Source organism: Hemibagrus wyckioides, linkage group LG13 (genome assembly GCF_019097595.1).
Source record: "Hemibagrus wyckioides isolate EC202008001 linkage group LG13, SWU_Hwy_1.0, whole genome shotgun sequence".
NCBI classification, from domain to species: Eukaryota; Metazoa; Chordata; class Actinopteri; order Siluriformes; family Bagridae; genus Hemibagrus; species Hemibagrus wyckioides.
The window spans coordinates 8820406-8840123 of NC_080722.1; the positions used below are offsets into that span (position 1 = coordinate 8820406).

Below are 19718 nucleotides of genomic sequence, written 5' to 3' on the forward strand. Positions count from 1 at the left end.
GTTAACCCTGCCTGGTATAAATGTTTGGAAATGATTTCGTTGAAAATATCCATTAGAAACTTGAAAAGTAATCAAATGTAATCAGTTTACTTTACTTTTATAAAGTAATTGAAAAGTTACACTACTTATTACATTTTAAACAGAGTAACTTGTAATCTGTAACCTATTACATTTCCACAGTAACCTACCCAACACTGAGTAGTACACATGAAAACCTCTGAACTCTGAATCCAAAAGACTCAGATGAACACAAAATAACTGTTAACTAAAACATTTACTGTATTTTTGTTCATATGCAGTTTTTTCCTGACTATAAATGATTCAAGGATCAAGGATAAGGACAGCCTTATCCAGAGCGACTTATTTGTATATCATTTATATAAATGAGCAATTGATGGTTAACGGCCTTTCTCAAGGGCCCAGCAGTGGCAGCTTAGTGGTCCTGGGAATTTAATCTCCTTATGCACCACACGCATCCCATTTTAGTACATGGGTTAGTTAGCATGCACTGATGACAGACAATATTTTTTTTAGATAGTTTAGATAGATATGAGGAAACACTAACAAAACTAAGCAAAATATAATGATATGCAGGGCATTGGTGTAATTCTCCTGCTAGCACAATTTTGTCACGATGGGAGACGCCGCCAGAGGTGGGGCTCGAACCTGGAAATTCCATAGCATTCGATCACACCACAAGTGCAGGTTAAAAGAGTACTTGTTTTTATTCAACTAAAGCGACCTAACAACATGACGTAACTTAAACATGACATGAAATCAACGAAACATGGATACTTGAAGATGTGAAACAAAAGACACAACATGGATAAACGTAACAAAGTGCCTAAAAACCAAACATGATATTGAACAATGACTTGACTAAAGGAGAGCTAGACATAGGGCAACACATTTGGTATAATGGGAAACAGGTGACCACATACATGGGGAAACACATGATATAACCACATGACGTTAAAAAAAAGCTGTAGCAACCTGCCCCCTCTAGTGGTCTGGCAGGGAATTGTCCCAGTAGTTCCTGACACATTTAATTGCAGTGCAAAGGGAGAAAACTACAGTTTATAGCCAACTACATCATGTTGTAGATAGATAGATAGATAGATAGATAGATAGATAGATAGATAGATAGATAGATAGATAGATAGATAGATAGATAGATAGATAGATCTTAATAATATATTACATTACATTATAGCTACAATTTTTTAGCCCCCAAGAAAAAATACATGGGACTGGGTAAGCACACTGGAGCTTTGTGCAAATTATAATTTGTTCATCTCTGAAACCAACAATAATAATAACACAGAAGCTCTCTTCACTTCCTTTATCACTATTTAGTAGCTGACATATTCCCTCCCTCATGGCCCGGCTCAGCTATATTTAATACAAACACTTAAAAATGCCTCTGTGTGCTAAAAGTCCTTGGAAAGGGCGCGACAGATTACAGAAGGGTTACTGCTGATGAGAAGAGACAGGTGCATATGTGAGGATATACTTGTCTCAAGAGTCCGTTCAGCTAAAGCGTAAACACCGGCCATTTCATCACTGCTTATTCATGCTATAGTTAATCCGTGTTAGATTTTGCTTAAGCAAAGTTAAAGAGCATTCATGAGTGCACATGAGTGCACAAATAATACTATAAGAAAGATAAATGTACATTGCTTGCCATTTGTAGATATTTGTCCTAACATAACAATATAACAGGTAGATATTTGGCACTGTATATGTCCATGCCACATCACATATACACATTCCAGGCTGTTTGTTATTGTTTTTAATGATCGTGAAACAAATGAAATATTCTGCATGCAATTCTCTCCTGTCTCCATGTCTGAACATAATAGTGCTTTGCTGTGGTACACATTCAGTGTGTACTGTTTCGTGCGTAACTGACATCAAAAATAGTGCACAATTATCATAATACTGAAACAGAGTCAACTACTGTAGAAAATAATAGCTTCCTGTTACCTTTGTTTAACATTCCAGACTACCATCTATAGTGTTTAATGGCTTTATGTATTACACTGAGTGAGCAGGTTTAATCTTAGAAGTGATCCATTTGTGCAGACACAACAATAACTTTTCATTACAAATTCTGTTCATATATTTGTATATAAATGGAGTAATTAGTATTCATAAATAACGCCTACATGTATAGCTCTCTATTGTATTGCATAATCTGTAAAAATTTTATATTCCACATGTGCATATCTTACAATTTCATTTTTGTTAAGGATTAAGAATGAAGATACTTAAAAATGACTGATAACAAAATCCTTCGAAAAGTGCATCCTGATATGAATTTATCGTAATAAACCTAGTTCATCAGACTATTGCTCACGCCTAGTAAAGGACTACAAGTACCGATGCCCAGCATCAGTATACGATTGAGTTCGGTTCATGTTTTCTTTCTTTTTTTTCCCTATGGTAAAGGCCGCATTTTTCCATATTTTAAGATCAATACAGGAGGATTATTAAGCATTTATTATATAATCTAATGCAGTGTATAAATACAGTTTTAACTTGCTGTGAATAGATACCACTATACCATAATATTTCAGAAATTCTTATATCTGTCTTCCTATTTTACTGTATACACCGATCAGGCATAACATTATGATTCACTGCCAGATCGTCAGTGAACGATCTCCTCATCATGGCACCTGTTAGTGGGTGGGATATATTAGGCAGCAAGTGAACATTTTGTCCTCAAAGTTGATGTGTTAGAAGCAGGAAAAATGGACAAGTGTAAGGATTTGAGTTTGACAAGGGCCAGATTGTGATGGCTAGACCACTGGATCAGAGCATTTCCAAAACTGCAGCTCTGCAGCTCTGTGGGGTAAAGTAAAAGTCTTAAAAGTATCTTTTAAGTCCTGTAAGTCAATCTTGGCGCCAGATACCACAGCGCACCTTCAGGGATCTAGTGAAGTCCATGCCCTGATGGGTCAGGGCTGTTTTGGCAGCAAAAAAAAGGGACCGACGCAATATTAGGCAGGTGGTCATAATGTTATGTCTGATCGGTGTATATGCATCAACAATACATATGACATTATTCTGCAACCTCTCAACACTCACTCTGTGGTCTTTCCTGAGCTATTCTGTATACACAGACACTTTCTCAGGAAGGATGCGCAGCGGATGCCTTTTACATGCGTTGGAGAAAAACGGATAGAGCTTCTCAGTGAATTTAGCTTTAAACTTGTACATTAGTGTGTTATCTGCAGCATCTGAGAACATGACCCTCCCCACATCCCAATCCAGCTGAACTCGTACTCTTTGTGGTTTCTTCTTAACTGGGATCGGCTGGCTGGTAGAGTTCGGTGCCCTATAGTGACCTCCGTTCAGGCACATGGTCCACATGCCATGTTCTGGACTAGGTGGGAACCACTCCTTCCGTTGCACACTGTCGTACACCACCCCGAGTGCCCACTCTGTGTTGTCGCCAACTTCCACATCCCAGCTGTGGCGACCTGTCCCCAAGGCCTCGGACCCGATCACACACTCGTAGTAGCAGAAGCGCTCTGGGTTATCGGGTACCTGCTGCTCTTCATCTGTGTAGCGCAGGACAGTGAGGTCATCAGATAGAGAGAGGCACGCATCTGCTGTGTTGGGGTCGAGGGTCACTGGAGCTGAGGTAATGCACATAATTATACAGGGTTTTATACATTTAGACAGCCTAAGGTTTGCTTAGGTTTTTTAGATTTGCTTTGATCTACTAACAAACTGGAGAAGACATGATTGTTGTACAAAAATACACCATTATAATAATGAGACGATGAAATTATAATCGGTTTACGTACATAACTGTATGCTCTAACTATCTATAGGTACTGCAGGGTTATTGTCACTTAAATTCAACAATATGGCATTTTTATTTGTTTATTCTGACAGTTCCAGGAGCCCACTATCATATCCTTACCCCTAGTTTAAAGTATTAATACACAGTGTAGTATCACATTGTTTTGCTGCGGTATAATTTGTGTATTGTTTAGCAGTGTTTGTTCAAAGTATTTTTAACTCTCATGATTAAATGAAATCCAATATCCAATATCCACAGGAATAAAACAACTGGGGGGGGGAAGCTTCATACAGAGGGGCCCAAAAAATGAATACACATTTGTATAGTAGTATGCCCTTTCTTAAAACTCGAATTGAATTATGGCAGCAGTGTGTAGTATTATGTTTCCTCTGAAGATGTCAGTAGTCACACCATCGTTGATGATGTCATGTGACCATCAGAAGAAAGCCAAAGTAAACGGTGGAGGCATGCTTGACTTTCGAGGAACGCAAAATCATCAAGCTGCAGTTAGATGCTCTGATCCAGTGGTCTAGCCATCACAATCTGGCCCTTGTCAAATTCACTCAAATCCTTACGCTTGCCCATTTTTCCTGCTTCTAACACATCAACTTTGAGGACAAAATGTTCACTTGCTGCCTAATATATCCCACCCACTAACAGGTGCCATGATGAGGAGATCATCAGTGTTATTCACTTCACCTCTCACTGCTCATAATGTTATGTCTGATCGGTATATTTTTCATGTTGAAGTGTGTACACATTGTCTTGGGCCCCTCTCTATTATTCTTTGTATCTGGTACTTACTGTATGTGACAACAGTCTGCATTTTCTCCCAGACTCTGAATTTGAGGCTGTTCAGGTGTTTGGCCACGTCAATCAGAGCTCCGCTCATCTCTTTAAGATCCTGTGGTGTGCATTCCACCCTGTAACTGAATACAAATCCCTCATTAAATCCAGTCTCTTATGTAAAATATGTAAAAACTGTAATGGGAAATCTAGTCTGCTTACCAATCAGATGCCTTCTTGTAGTTCTGCAATACAACAAAATATCTCAAATGATTTCCTGGCCTGCTTTCAAACTGATAAGCTTTGTTTTAAGTTAATTATCATTTGGAAGAAAGTTATTTCTATAAATCCTGAATGGAGTAGTGAAGACACATCAAATCTCATCATCTTTACCTTTAGAAATTCAAAGTCTTCATAAGCAATGGCCTCCTCGGTGGTTTTAATGGTTTCATTTAGAGACGTAATCTCCTGTGTTAGCCTGTCTATCTTCTCCTTCATTCTGCGACTCTTTTGCTCCTCTTCCTCCTTCAGAGCTGTGAGCATGGACGCCTCCTCGTCCCGGAGGAACTGCTGTAGCTTCTCAAAGTCAGCCTTTATCAGCCGTACTGTATGCTGGGTCTGCCTCTGCTCACAGGGATATCTTAGTTTATTGTTATGATGATATATTAGCATGGTTAACATGTTTACTAATAATTATGTAAAGACACAAACATGTTTTTATCGGTTGTGAATGACGTGTTCACTTTTATTTAAATTAACAGTTTACAGTAATGTTCATTTTGGTCCTGAACAAAAGCTTAAGTAAACCGACAAGGCATAACATTATGAACACCTACCTAATATTGTGTTGGTCCCCCTTTTGCTGCCAAAACAGCCCTGACCTGTCATGCACTGTGTATTCTGACACCTTTCTATCAGAACCAGCATTAATTTCTTCAGCAACTTGAGCAACAGTAGCTCATCTGTTGAATTGGATCACACGGGCCAGCCTTCGCTCCCCACGTGCATCAGTGAGCCTTGACCGCCCATGACCCTGTCACCGGTTCACCACTGTTCCTTCCTTGGACCACTTTTGATAGATACTGACCACTGCAGACGGGGAACATCCCACAAGAGCTGCAGTTTTGGAGATGCTCTGATCCAGTCGTCTAGTTGGCCCTTGTCAAACTCGCTCAAATCCTTCCTGCTTCTAACACATCAACTTTGAGGACAAAATGTTCACTTGTTGCCTAATATATCCTACCCACTAACAGGTGCCATGATGAGGAGATCATCAGTCTTATTCACTTCACCTGTCAGTGCTCATAATGTTATGCCTTATCGGTGTATATACAAATGTCTACTGCATATATTGTACGTTATAGCATTATTCGACTATGTAAAAATAGACAGATACACTACATAGCCAAAAGTATGTGGACACCTGACCAAATACACACGTGCTATTTTTTAACGTTTCATTTCAGATTTAGTTTGCTCTTTGCTGATATAATAACCTCCAGCTCTTCAGACAAAGAAGAGCCTATTTATTACCACACATACATTACAGCACAGTGGAATACTTTTCTTCACATATCCCAGCTGAGGAAGCTGGGGTCAGCTATGATACAGCACTCCTGGAGCAGGGAAGGTTAAGAGCCATGCTCACGGGCCCAGAAGTGGCAGCTTGGCAGTGCTGGGGCCTGAACCCCTATCTTCCAGTCAACAACCTTAACCACTTGAGCCACCATTGAGAAGGACTGGGAAGGACTAATACTAGATTTTGGAGTGTGGCTGTACAGATGTGTGTTCATTCAGCCAAACAGCATTAGTAAGGTTATATATACAAAAGATCAGGTTTTGGATTTGGAGTGAGGTAGTCTGGGGTGCAGTCAATGTTTCAGTTCATCCCAAAGGTGTCCAGTGAGGTTGAAGTCAGGGTAAGTGTGCAGGACACTTGAGATCTTCCAATCCAACCATGTCTTCAAAGAGCTGAATTTGTGCACAGGGGCATTGCCATGCTGTAACAGGTTTGGGCCTCTTTGATGCAAGGATGGGAAATATTAATGCTACAGCATACAAATACACTCTTTTCAGTTGTTTGCTTCTAATTTTGTGGTAACAGTTTGAGGAAGAACCACATATGGGTGTGCTGGTCAGATGTCTACATAGTGTGTGTGTGTGTGTGTGTGGGATGTGAGGTACTAGGTTTAGTGTGAAGGAACATTCATGTCTCTGCAAAACATTCATGTGTGCAAAATTATGCAAAACAATTGGGTTTTGAATCATGAGATCCAGTCTGGCTGATGATATTCTCATTTCATAATATTCACTCTCTGAAAATAGTGAAAAATAATTAAGCATTTTCTCCCAATGCACCACAAAGACAATACATGACATCTTAGTAACTGTGATCATTTTATTTACTTTTAGCTAAAATTAATCTTTATAAGATCATTGCTTTTTTTTTAAGATTATGAAGCCTATTTGTTGAGAGGTTTCCTAGTTTCAAACCTGAAATTGTCTTATTCTATTGTCAGATTTTTGTGCTTCTGTCTAGAAATAGTAAATGCTTAAAATATGCCATTAATATAAGATACACATGCATGAAATAATCACTCATATTCACTTAAATTCAAGATCAAATAATGCAAGTAATTGCAAATAATTACATGTCGGCACATAGAAATACCTTGAATATTGTGAAATATAGTGACAATATAGTGAATAAAGTAAAATGTCCTAATATCAAACAAAACATAAAATTATTAAGCCTATTACTAGCCATTTTTACTCATCTCTTTTCAGGCCTGAAATAGAATTGTTTAATTTGCAGATAATTTATCTAACTTTTATTTCTAGAAAGAAGCCATATTATTTGTGAATACAATATGAACATTTAAAGCGTATATGGTAGGTTTACATTTAAAGCTAACCATGTCTAAAAACAGGTTCAATAATCTTGCTTCATTTTAGTATTTATACTAGAAGATACTTGAAAATTTTGATTATATTCAAGATCTTTGTTCTTGCTAAGCTGACTTTTTATGCAGAGTCCTGGAAACCCATGAACAGGTATTTTTTACTCTAAACATGCCTGATAAATATTGTGTGAATACAGTTATGTTTTTTAACTGATCAGTTAGATTATTTGGCTTTAGATTCGCTTCAGACTGCAGAGCAGGAAGCCCCTGGGACTGTAGTTTGTACTGAATATCTTCTATATTTTTTCAAGAAATAAAATGCATTTGTTCCACCATAGTTGCTTTGCTCATGAAGAACCAATAATGTAAAAAAATATCATCAGAGGTCTGAACTTGTATCTCTGTAGTGATATGTAGGAATGAAAGTCTCATAGACAGGTTAATAAAATTACCCTGATGTGATCTGCTGTCTCTTGGCAGATTTGCTTGGCTGTGGTTAAGTTCTCCAGCTTCTCTTGTAAAGGCCTCAATGCAAACCTCAGCTCTCTCTTTAAAGACAGTTTAGAAAGATCATTATTTATTAACATCTATATTTGCCGAAGAAACTTTTCATCAGACACACAGGAATTTTTCTCTCTGTCTTTCTCTCACCTTGCACTCTTGAGCTGCCTCCTCTGTACTGTTACATTCATGACCCTCGTGGTCTTCTGCCTGGCACTGATTACAGATCAGCTCCTCATCCTCCATGCAGAACAGAGTCAGTCTTTCACCATGCCTAGCACATGCAGTAACACTTTCACCCCTGGCATTGTCTTCCCCAATCAACTCTAGTCCCAGCTCGGCTTGGGTCATGTCCCGTCGAGGTTGACCTTGAAATATGGTGTCAAATAGACCTGTGAGGACATTTTCAAGCAGCTCTCGTCCATAACACTCTGTGCATATTTGCTGCTCATGTCCGAGCTCGAGCTGGCACAACTGTAAACAAGACTGGCATAAACTGTGTCCACAGGGGAGCAGGAGAGACCCCTCGGCCTGACACCCTGGGCAAATAGGGTCACCTGGAGGTAAGGAAGACTGATCAGATGCCATAATGATGTGTTGGGTTTGCTGTTACGGTTCTTCAGTGCTCACGGATGCTGACTTCTACAAGTTCTACGTTGTTTATTCTTTCTTGCTTGGGGTTTGCTGCACTCTCTTTGCTTGCTTGTGGAAAAACCCTGTTGGCTGGTCGATGGGCTATTTATAAAGTTGTTATTTTGGAAAGTGCATTCTGTGTGTGTGTGTGTGTGGTTGAAGTAGGCCAGGTCACACAGAGGAAAGTTTATTTAGGCACAAACTGTTGAGTAACGATGTGGGATGGGACGTTGCTATCTGTGTGTATTGGCGTGTGCCCATTGGCATCTAAATGTAAAGTGATATTAGTCTGCATCATGACATTTAAAGCCAAAAGCCCGTTTAGCCAAGTTCAATTTTGTCTTATTATTGGACCAAGTGTTGATTTCTATTACAATTTATTTATTTATTTGATTGATTGATTGATTGGTTGATTGATTGGTTGATTGATTGTTTTTTTGTTGCAGTCACTGTAATTATAAGACTAATGGTCGTAATGGTCGTATGAAAGGGGGTGAAATGAAAATGTCCAGGATTACTACTTATTACAGTGCAAGCTTACTGTCTTAATATGCATCGTCAAACTGTACCTATTTAAGTATTTCTCAAAGCAAACACAGTCCGTGAAAAAAAAAAATATATATATATATACTGAATCTAGAGTAAAATGTACACTGATCAGGCATAATTATATTAGATAGCAAATGAACATTTTGTCCTCAAAGTTGATGTGTTAGAAGCAGGAAAAATGAGCAAGTGTAAGGATTTGAGCGAGTTTGACAAGGGCCAAATTGTGATGTCTAGACCACTGGATCAGAGCATCTCCAAAACTGCAGCTCTTGGGCAGTGGTCAGTATCTATCAAAAGTGGTCCAAGGAAGGAACATTGGTGAACCGGTGACAGGGTCATGTGATCCGATCCAACAGATGAGCTACTGTTGCTCAAATTGCTGAAGAGGTTAATGGTGGTTCTGATAGAAAGGTGTCAGAATACACAGTGCATGACAGGTCAGGGCTGTTTTGGCAGCAAAAGGGGGACCAACACGATATTGACCAACAGGTGGTCATAAAGTTATGCCTGGTCGGTATACAGTAGTATGTATAAAATTGACACCGTCTAGAGAGTTTAGAGAAATAGTTAAACATTACTTTTGGAAGACAAGGCTGAATCTAATTTTTAGAAACTTATTTCTAAACTCTCTCTCTCTCTCTCTCTCTCTCTCTCTCTTTCTGAGACTTTTCATTTGAAATCAATGCTCAGGCAGAACCGTGATTACAAACGGTGATGGCCGCCGCCTTGCATTTCTAATGCATTTCTAGTAACAGCTAGCATTGAACTGAGTAAAAATGGGGTTTTGATCATTTAATAATTGATAAAGTCTTGGAGTCTGTAGAGACAGTGCGGGATGCTGCATCGCAATGGGAAATATCTTTGGCAAAAAGAAACGAAGTCGAGTCACCGAACAGGACAGAGCTGTTTTGGTGAGGAACGCTAGCTAGCATGCTAGTCTCGTAACACTTAGCTCACTACAGACTCAGGAGATGGGTTTATAAGTATACATTTTTATTTCTATAACATAATATCCTACAATTTTTTTTAATGTAGCGGGAGGGAGGTTTACATAACTTTAACTGACTTTAAGTTAGCTAAAAATTTGCGTTAGCTTTTTTAGTATCTTCTTAGCTAGTAAACTGGGAGTGGTTTGTCTAAGAGGGAAATAACTGAGTAAAAGTACATGATATTGTTAATATATTTATATTCATTTATTCATAACAGACGTGGTGGTGGATATTTTTATACATGCCAAATTCATCATCTTAGATGCTGGTTAAATTAAAGAGATTTAATTTAGTTTTCTTTCATTTTCTTTCTTCAGGTAGTTAGGCAGGGCTAGCTAGCTACATAACTTTCGTTTTGATTAGCTTTGTTGCTAAGCTAAGATTGTTATTCTTATTATAATTACTATTATATATATATATATATATATATATATATATATATATATTGATAATATTATTATTATTATTATTATTATTATTATTATTATTAATAATAAAAATAATAATAATAATTTTGGGGGGTGAATTTGATTCAAGAGTTAGCTGCAGGTCTTATTTTATTAAATAAATTATTATTATTATTATTTTATTATTATTAATAATAATAATTGGTTTTTATTAATAGTGGTAGTAGTAGTAAAATTATTATTGTTGTTTTTGTTAATGCTAACTATTAAACAGCATAACTATTAAATTCTCCATTCAGTAGTTTTGATTGTTATTGTATCTTCGAGACAGATCACAGGTTAATATTTATTGGCTCTTATGCATAATTACTGTTTCTATAGTAACTGGTCATTAACATGGACTTACGTGACAGATGTATCACATAATCTCAACCGAACAATACACTCAATTAAAATTTCCCTTTGGAAAAAATAAATAAATAGTATAAGCGTATAATATTATGAAGATTTCTGGAAAGAGAGATGTATATATACATATGGAGTCTCAGGTGCACCAGTCTGTAGGTTTTCCACCATGGGAAAGTCTTCACATTTTGCATTCTTATTAACTTCTAGAGAGATGGTGGTGTGGGATTGACTGTTTATGGCTGCTATACATATACATAAAGAATTAAAGGAACTAACCTGGAACCAGGACCTTCCATGACACTGATGATCTCTTCATCATGGCACCTGTTAGTGGGTGGGATATATTAAGCAGCAGGTGAACATTTTGTCCTCAAAGTTGATGTGTTAGAAGCAGGAAAAATGGACGAGCGTAAGGATTTGAGTGAGTTTGACAAGGGCCAAATTGTGATGGCTAGACCACTGGATCAGAGCATCTCCAAAAATGCAGCACTTGTGGGGTGTTCCTGGTCTGCAGTGGTCAGTATCTATCAAAAGTGGTCCAAGGAAGGAACAGTGGTGAACTGGCGACAGGGTCATGTGGTCCGATCCAACAGACGAGCTACTGTTGCTCAAATTGCTGATGATCAAAAGTTAATGCTGGTTCTGATAGAAAGGTGTCAGAATAGAATACTATTCTACATCACAGTTTGTTGTGTTTTGGCAGGAAAAGGGAAACCAACACAATATTAGGCAAGTGGTCATAATGTTATGCCTGATCTGTGTATAAGCTGACTATCCGAATTATACAACTCGGCCATGATCCTGTGGTAGTCTTGGTCTGAGGACAGGGAAGGGCTACAAGTGAGCATAGGATTATCTGATAAATGACAGATGACCACTTTGTTAATATCTATAAGGATGTACATTCAAGATATTTTTTCTTCTTGTTGTGTGCAGCAACTGAAGCAGCAGAGAGATAAACTGAAGCAGTATCAGAGAAAGATTACCCTGCAGCTGGAGAAGGAGAAACAGCTAGCTAAACAGCTGCTGAAAGATGGCAAGAAGGAGTGAGTATATACATGTTGTTGTCATTTCAGTACTTTTCCAATATTATTGTGTAACAGAACAGCATATGGCTTATCAACCAGGGATTACAAGTTCAAATCCCCATGATGCTACAGGCATCCATAAACCGGGGAGTGCAGGAAAGCAAAATTCTCCCCACAGCAACATAAACCAATCAAGAGCATGTGTGAACTCATGCATGTGGAAATGAGTGGATAGAGCTTTCCTCTGAGTGTGTTACGTACGCCACCTCTGACGCTGCATGAGCAGCAGTTTGAAAAATTGGGGTGAGTTGGATTTGCATGGCTCATAGAAAGCACCTGATAGTGGTACCTGGTTTGGTAACTGTTTTATGATTGGATATAGATTCCTGGTGGGTGGGAATTGGCCATGAGGCTTCATTAGGGAGAAAACCAGTGGAAAAAATATTTAAGTGCTTATTAAATTGTGAGTGGGCTTCTCTCTTCTTTCAGCATTCTTGTTTGTCAAGTTTCATATTAATTTTAATTGTGCTTCAGAAGTCTAGCCAAACACTGGTCACCATATGATAGATGTATTTAAGATGGAACTAAATATGACTCTTGAATGATGGTCACCAGTGGTATGTGACTGGTGCTTTCAGTTGTAGATATACCGTGTCTCTACCTGCATTTTAGGTGTACTCGGGTACGAATGTCTCCCATTTTAAAGAAAGAAAATATTGTGTTTTTGCAGGAAGGCTCTCCTGTTGCTTAAGAAGAAACGCTTCCAGGAACAACTTCTGGACAAGACTGAGAACCAGATAAGCAACCTGGAGCGCATGGTAATTCAGTTTAATTATTATTATTTTATAATATTATGTAATTATTATTCCACTCTTGGTCATTAGAACGTATTTTGTCTCTGGCAAAAGTATTAATTTGATGAACATAATTTATAGGCAGTGCATATGTTGAATATCAAAACAAGTTTGTCCTTTTTAGATGTGTTCAAGCCTCTAGTGATTCTACATAGGCTTGTAAAAGAGGAGTTACTCCATCGTCAAGAGATCACAAGTACGAATCCTGACAAAGGACCGGCCATCTGTGGCCGGGAGCCTAGAGAGCAAAATTGGCCGTACTCTCTGGGTGGGAGGGATGACATATAATTAACACTAGGCGATTTTTGGCTGTGGTGTGTTACTGTGTGTGCTTCCCTGTGACGCAGCATGAGTAGCAGTTCGAAATGATGTACTTGGCTGTCTTCATGTGTCTCAGAGGAAGCACTTTTTAGCCTTCACACTCTCTCATCAGTGGGTGTCATATGTTAGTGAAGAGCTGGCTGGTGGGTGGGAATTGGATTGGCAACACAAAGTTCAGTTACTCAAGCACAACCCTAAAACATTGCATATCTACAAATAAGAGTTTAAGGAAGACAGTATCTCAACTATAATCTATTTATTTTAGTTAGAATATTAAACCATTCTTTTATGCTATGCTTCTACTGTATGAGCTGTAGTGGTGAGTTTGGGAGCAACCAAAATGTAGATCATAAAATTACAAAGGCTTTTTAGGCATTTCTATTAAATGCTGAAGTCTTTATTTTATAGATCAACATGTCCTTACTGTTATTAATTAATGTATAATTAGGTATTATTGATCTGAGCAAGTATAGCCTATATAATTTGTCATTATACAGAAAATCATAGGAACCATTCTGCTCCTTCTACAGGTTCAAGACATTGAGTTTGCACAGATAGAAATGAAGGTTATTGAAGGACTGAAGGTTGGCAATGACTGCTTAAAGAAAATGCATGAGGTATGTATTGGCTCATTTGTTCTTGTTTTGTTCTACTAGTGAGGTCCAGTCTTCTTTTATTGCTTTTGGGGCATATACATATTATTTTAATCTACAGTGTAGCCCATGAATGGGATTGTTTGTTGGCTGACTTTAATACATAATATGTAGCCCGAACTTTAAGAATGCACTTAAATCGGCCAGTGGTAAGTTGTTTTAATCCTCTTTGTCTTGTTAATGCAGGTAATGTCTATAGAGGAAGTGGAGAGGATCATGGATGAGACCCAGGAATCCATTGAGTACCAGAGGGTGAGAGTCTAAATTCTGTCATGCTACTGATCCAATTGTGAATGAAGTGAGATTTCTCACCAGACTTGTTCTCTCAGTGTTGCTGTGGACTCAAACTGGTCAGCTAAACACTAACTGCTGTGTTTTTTGGGGGGTTGCTTATATAAAACATTCGAGTTTCAGTAAACATGTAAGTCACATATTAGTCAGTGTAAGTGATCATGTTTGTGTTTAACTGCCGGATTTGTTCCTGTGTGCAGCAAATTGATGACATTTTGGCAGGCTCTCTGACTCAAGAAGACGAGGATGCTGTATTAGCAGAGCTCGAGGCTATCACTCAGGTGTGTGTTTGTGTCTATTCAAATAATTGAAATGTTTCTTAATGTCATCTGCATTGTCTGATTGTACTGTGTGCACGTGTGTGTGTGCAGGGAGATGTTGAGCTTCCTGAGGTGCCTGATGAGCAATTACCAGAGATTCCAGATCAAGAGCCAGGTATGTATTTTCATTCTGTAAAGCACACAATGCCTAATGTAAGGGAAATCCCAATCCCAATAATGTCTCCCAATTATTATTCGTTAACTAGTTGCATTTAATGTTACAGAATATCCATGAGACAAGTTTTTGTTATCATGTTATAACAGCTGTAAACAGATGTTCCCTCATGAACTCTGTTTAGTAGCAGAATAGGGTCAGCTTTAACTCAAATCTGTGATGTACCGACTTTTACTAAACGTATATTGCAGAAAGCGTCACCATAGCAACAGTTATGCATTTTGGTGTACATCATGTTCTCTTGTGTTGCCAGCATTTGGGAAGCATATAATAGATATCTGTTAAACTGGAGTTCTACAAAATTGCTATTTCTGGCATTTCTTCTCAGATCAGAGTGTTCAGAGGAATATAAAGGAATTACACTTTCAAACTAGAGTAATGGACATAGTAAATTAATAGAGGGTAGTGTTTAATTGACTTTTATAATTTGAATAGCCGTCTTAATTAGCAGACTATACCCTAGTGCAACAGTGGCTTTGTAACTAGTGAACAACTAAAGTCAAACCAATTATTAGATGGTGTGCAATCTGGAGAGGGCATTTACTGACTTGCAGGTGTCTGCGATATTCCCAGTTGTTCTGCACTACATTTTTCCAAGCAGAGTTGTTGAATAGATCTGGTATGGTAGTGTGTTGCTTCTTTTAGTAGGTGAGGTGACTACATGAATGATCAACACCAATGCCGTCTCAATCAGGACTTTTTTTCACCTCATAATGTCAAGAGCATATTTGCCTCTCATTATTTGTGAGAGACACTCTGTTGTCATCAAACTATTTTGTAAATTTGTAGGGGGAAAAAATGCACATCCGGTTTCTCTTATTTTGTGCATAGATGGGTTTTAAACCGCAGATAATCAGTGCTTTAAAAGTTCAAAGTTCAGCCTGAACTGGTATGTATGTAAGTCTTAAGAGACTTGCTCTTAAAATAGTCTTGGATGTCTGCTCAAGACTGGAAGATCTTATTTAAAAGTAAAAATGTGTTATTAAAGTTCTCCGAATAACAAGAGTAGGAGTTAATCGTAGCAGGAAAACTTAAGCATAAAGTATGGTATTGGCCTTGACATAAAACTGCAAAGCCACTCGTTTCCCCAAGTATGAGTTTTTATGTAACTGATCCATCTTCACTCTAAGTTGTATGTTCAGGATTCATCCTGTTTAACTGATTGCATCTCATAACTCAAAAGCCCCCTGGATCCCTAAATACAAACCCTTCAGCTGGGTTAGGAGAAAGAAATGACCACATTAAGAGTAAATTTGGGTTGAAACTGGCCAGTCAGGACAAGAAAATGGTTTTGGAGATGGTAGAGGAGATTAGATTAATGCTTTATATCCAGCCATTTTATGCACTACTGAAGAGAGTCAGAAAAGACATTAGAAAAATGGCAAGAAGCCACAGAAGAGTAAAAGAGTCTATTATATCCTAGTGAGCATGAAGTGCTCTAGACTACACACAAGTTGCTATACATTTCTCGGCTGTGTTTATTGTTTAAAAGCTTTCTTTCGAAATGTATATTGAAGCTTTTAGGCTTGATTTTCTATTTGAAGTGACTTTCAAGCAACACATAGCTTACATTTATTTTTAATATTATGCTAAACTGTAAAAATATACTATACTAAAACTAACCCTTTCGTTTTGTTTGTTTCAGAGCGGGAGAAGGAAAGGGTGAAGAAGAAGCCGGAGAGAGAGCTGTTGGCTTTGTAGAGCCTCACCAATGCACTTTTATATTGTTCCTGTAACTCCCAGGTGTAGATGACCACTCACTCCTCTGTAGAAAAGAAACCTTCCAGACACATTGAATTTTTTTTTTTCTCCAGCCCATCATAACATCATCTCTCAAATCTACTGTCCATCAGGTGGGGCTTTTCCACTGGACAATGACACACAGATTACACTTACTAAACCCAGTCTACGTCTGTCCTTTTTTTCCTGTATAGCCGAGTTTCCAGGTCTGACCTTTTACCTGCAGTTTTGTTTTCTAGAAAGTGACAGACAGCATTGCTCTTGGTGGAAAGTGAGAAACCTTATTACACTCTGCTGTATGGTCAATTGATTTTAGATAGTGTTTCTTTTTTTTTTTTTCCCCCTCCCTTTTCCAAATAGGAATCTGTCCCAAGTGGCAGTTCTGTAAATCTTCTTCCCATATCAGACTGTCCAATCAGAAAAGCATTCAAAACATTACTTTCTTAACTAAGTACATCACCATTAACCTTAAACTCTTCAGGTGTTTATTTTAATCTTAACTTTGAGGTCTTTCATAATTTAACCCTAAATATGTAAACCTTCTTGGCAGGTATAAGGCACTTTGTTCCCTTTCGGATAAATAGGGAACAATCAGTTAAATTATCTTCCTGACTTGTAATAGATTACATGTGAGGCAGTATCTTGTCGGATTTCTAGGCTGTGTAAAAGCCCCTTCACTTTATTACCTCTGTAACACTCTCTTCAGCTTTAGGAGGATTGTGCCTGTTGGATTAGAAGGTTGTATTCCTCCCCCATTTTAACATTCTTAACATCGCCAACGAATGCTGTCATACTTCAGTAATTTTTTTTAATCTTACTGATTTACTTGAGACTTTTTTTTTTCTGGCTCAGAGTTTGTTTTTTAAGACACTGCAATCATATCTTAAACCCAAAGTGAGCCCTTTCCCAGCAAACATAAGCCAATAAATAGACTTTTTCTCTGATTTATTTCTATTTTGTTGGACTACATTCAGCTGCTTTGCTGTCAGAGCTGTCCGGCGGTTCTTCTTCATAGTCTTAAAGGTCTGATTCAAAATTTTCATTTTGTTATTTTGCAACAATAAAATTATTTTTAATCATTTTTGTATTTTGCTGTGGGTTTCATTAAAGACAGATGTTATGAACCACTAGAGGGCAGAACAGCCTTTTATACCTTTTAGACTTTTTCCATCATGAGTAGATGTTTGAGGGTGTTGGTATTTCTTTCTTTCTTTCTTAGTTTCTAGAGTGTGCTTGTTAGTGAATATTTCTGAGTATGAGTAAGTCTGTGGCTGATGTGGGGGCAGGTTAATTGTGTTTGGTTAGGAGGCAGAGGGCGAACTGTGAGGGAGGGTGGTCCTGAATTACTCCTCCAGGGTTTAGCTCACTGCTTCACTGTTCACAGCAGACTAATGAAGTTCAGACAAATGTTTGTGTGCTTTAGATAAGAAATGCTTCTTACCATAGCTATGATTATAACTTTATGATTTACATGTTCACCGATCAGGCATAACATTATGAGCACTGACAGGCGAAGTGAATAACACTGATTATCTCCTCATCATGGCACCTGTTAGTGGGTGGGATATATTAGGCAGCAAGTGAACATTTTGTCCTCAAAGTTGATGTGGTGGAAGCAGGAAAAATGGGAAAGTGTAAGGATTTGAGCGAGTTTGACAAGGACCAAATTGTGATGGCTAGACCACTGGATCAGAGCATCTCCAAAACTGCAGCTCTTGTGGGGTGCAGTGGTCAGTATCTATCAAAAGTGGTCCAAGGAAGGAACAGTGGTGAACCGGTGACATGCAGGGTCATGGCCGGCCAAGGCTCACTGATGCACGTGGGGAGCGAAGGCTGGCCCGTGTGATCCGATCCAACAGACGAGCTACTTATGCTCAGATTGCTGTAGACGTTAATGCTTGTTCTGATAGAAAAGTGTGAAAATACACAGTGCAGGATGGGTTTTGGCAGCAAAAGGGGGGGGCCCAACCCAAACTTTGGTCATAATGTTATGCCTGATCAGTGTGGTCAATATCCCTTGTGTGAAATGAGATTTAAACAGAGAATGAAAGTTTGATATTGCACTCCGTAATCATTTAGGTACTGACCCTTTCTAACTGCACATAATAAATCACTCCCATGTGATCATGGGAAATGTTGGAGATGAATCAATCCATAGGCGTTTTGAGGCATTGATCCAACCTCTTCTGTGTCTGTAACACCTTTCACCCATTCTATATAATTGTTAACAGGGTGTAAGCCTGCACGTGATCCTGAACCTGCACCACTGTCTGTTTATGTAGCTCATCAGAAGGTATTAGTGTCATCCACAGCAGTTCAGATTCAACACTGCTTCTGACTTAATCCGATTTCACTGCTGTGTAATGATGCTGAACAACCTTTAATCCTGGCTACTGATCCCTCATCATTTTGCAGCTGGGTTATTTACACTGCGCCTTTGTGTTAACAGACTCCAGATAAGACAGCCACAGTGATGTAGAATCAATTCATTGTGTGTGTGGCTGGATGGTAACAAAAGCAGGATGGTCCATTACAGTAGCTAAGTTTCCTTGACCTTTAAAATGTGTGCCCTCCTTTTAAATTTGGAAACATTGAGAACATTCTTAAAGGCCAGTGTGTGTGTGTGTGTGTGTGTGTGAGAGAGAGAGAAATAGAGAGAGAAGGGAGGTACGCCTGTGCGTGAAACCCACAATTAAACCCCGCAACGTGTTCTGCGTGGGTTTCATCCGTCATGATGTGAAAAAGTACGGAGGGATCCCTCGCCTACATCCCACACACACACACACACACACACACACACTCTCCACCACCTCCGCCAGGAATCCGCAGTGCTGTGAGTGTTGCGTGTTCAGCACCGCTCCTCGCCCCCGCACGCGCACACACACATCTAGCGCACACAACTCAGGTTTTAGGGTTAGGATTTATTGTGCCTTTCAGACATCATCCCGGCAAATCCACATAGCACTTCACCAAACATGCTACACTGTTAAATCAATAGCCCACACCACCACTGAAATCTATTTTCGGCTTTTTTTTTTTTTTTTACATAATACTTTAGAATGCGGTTTCAATGCAGCCCACGTGTCTAAAATGGTACACATACGGGTGGGATGGATTATATACAGGATATATTATTGTACAATAACCTAGATGTGTCATCATCCCAATATAAGTCATATCATTTGGCACGTTTGGATATAAATGCTCATTTATTAGTGATAAGTGATAAGTAATCAACCTGCTTCTATGGAAAGTTTACACAGTCATGAATAAAAAGAGGCCACCATGTAGGACATCCATTGACAAGGTATGACGGATCATTCTCAGCACAGCAGCGTTCCTG

General features: G+C 38.6%; 2 protein-coding genes across 2 annotated transcripts; one reads left to right on the top strand and one right to left on the bottom strand.

Annotated features, from left to right (window-relative positions):
* Window positions 1-458: 458 nt before the first annotated feature.
* Window positions 459-8746, bottom strand: LOC131363371 (E3 ubiquitin-protein ligase TRIM39). The gene is made up of 6 exons (XM_058405824.1): window positions 8158-8746; window positions 7959-8054; window positions 4997-5227; window positions 4826-4848; window positions 4622-4746; window positions 459-3647 (listed from the first exon to the last, which is right to left on the bottom strand). Exons 1-6 carry the CDS (start codon window positions 8593-8595, stop codon window positions 3112-3114), a joined length of 1449 nt encoding a protein of 482 aa, XP_058261807.1. The 5' UTR covers window positions 8596-8746; the 3' UTR covers window positions 459-3111.
* Window positions 8747-9867: 1121 nt separating this feature from the next.
* Window positions 9868-17454, top strand: chmp6b (charged multivesicular body protein 6b). The gene is made up of 8 exons (XM_058407149.1): window positions 9868-10100; window positions 11930-12039; window positions 12752-12839; window positions 13727-13813; window positions 14036-14101; window positions 14341-14421; window positions 14512-14575; window positions 16281-17454. Exons 1-8 carry the CDS (start codon window positions 10038-10040, stop codon window positions 16334-16336), a joined length of 615 nt encoding a protein of 204 aa, XP_058263132.1. The 5' UTR covers window positions 9868-10037; the 3' UTR covers window positions 16337-17454.
* Window positions 17455-19718: the final 2264 nt, after the last annotated feature.

Coding starts and splice junctions, on each gene's coding strand:
- LOC131363371 (XM_058405824.1), bottom strand. CDS start 8,595: ATGGCATCTGATCAGTCTTCCTTACCTCCAGGTGACCCTATTTGCCCA. Junction 4,849..4,996: donor AAGACTTTGAATTTCTAAAG/GTAAAGATGATG, acceptor GTTGTATTGCAG/AACTACAAGAAGGCATCTGA. Junction 3,648..4,621: donor GCAGACTGTTGTCACATACA/GTAAGTACCAGA, acceptor GCATTACCTCAG/CTCCAGTGACCCTCGACCCC.
- chmp6b (XM_058407149.1), top strand. CDS start 10,038: ATGGGAAATATCTTTGGCAAAAAGAAACGAAGTCGAGTCACCGAACAG. Junction 10,101..11,929: donor AACAGGACAGAGCTGTTTTG/GTGAGGAACGCT, acceptor TGTTGTGTGCAG/CAACTGAAGCAGCAGAGAGA. Junction 14,102..14,340: donor AATCCATTGAGTACCAGAGG/GTGAGAGTCTAA, acceptor TCCTGTGTGCAG/CAAATTGATGACATTTTGGC.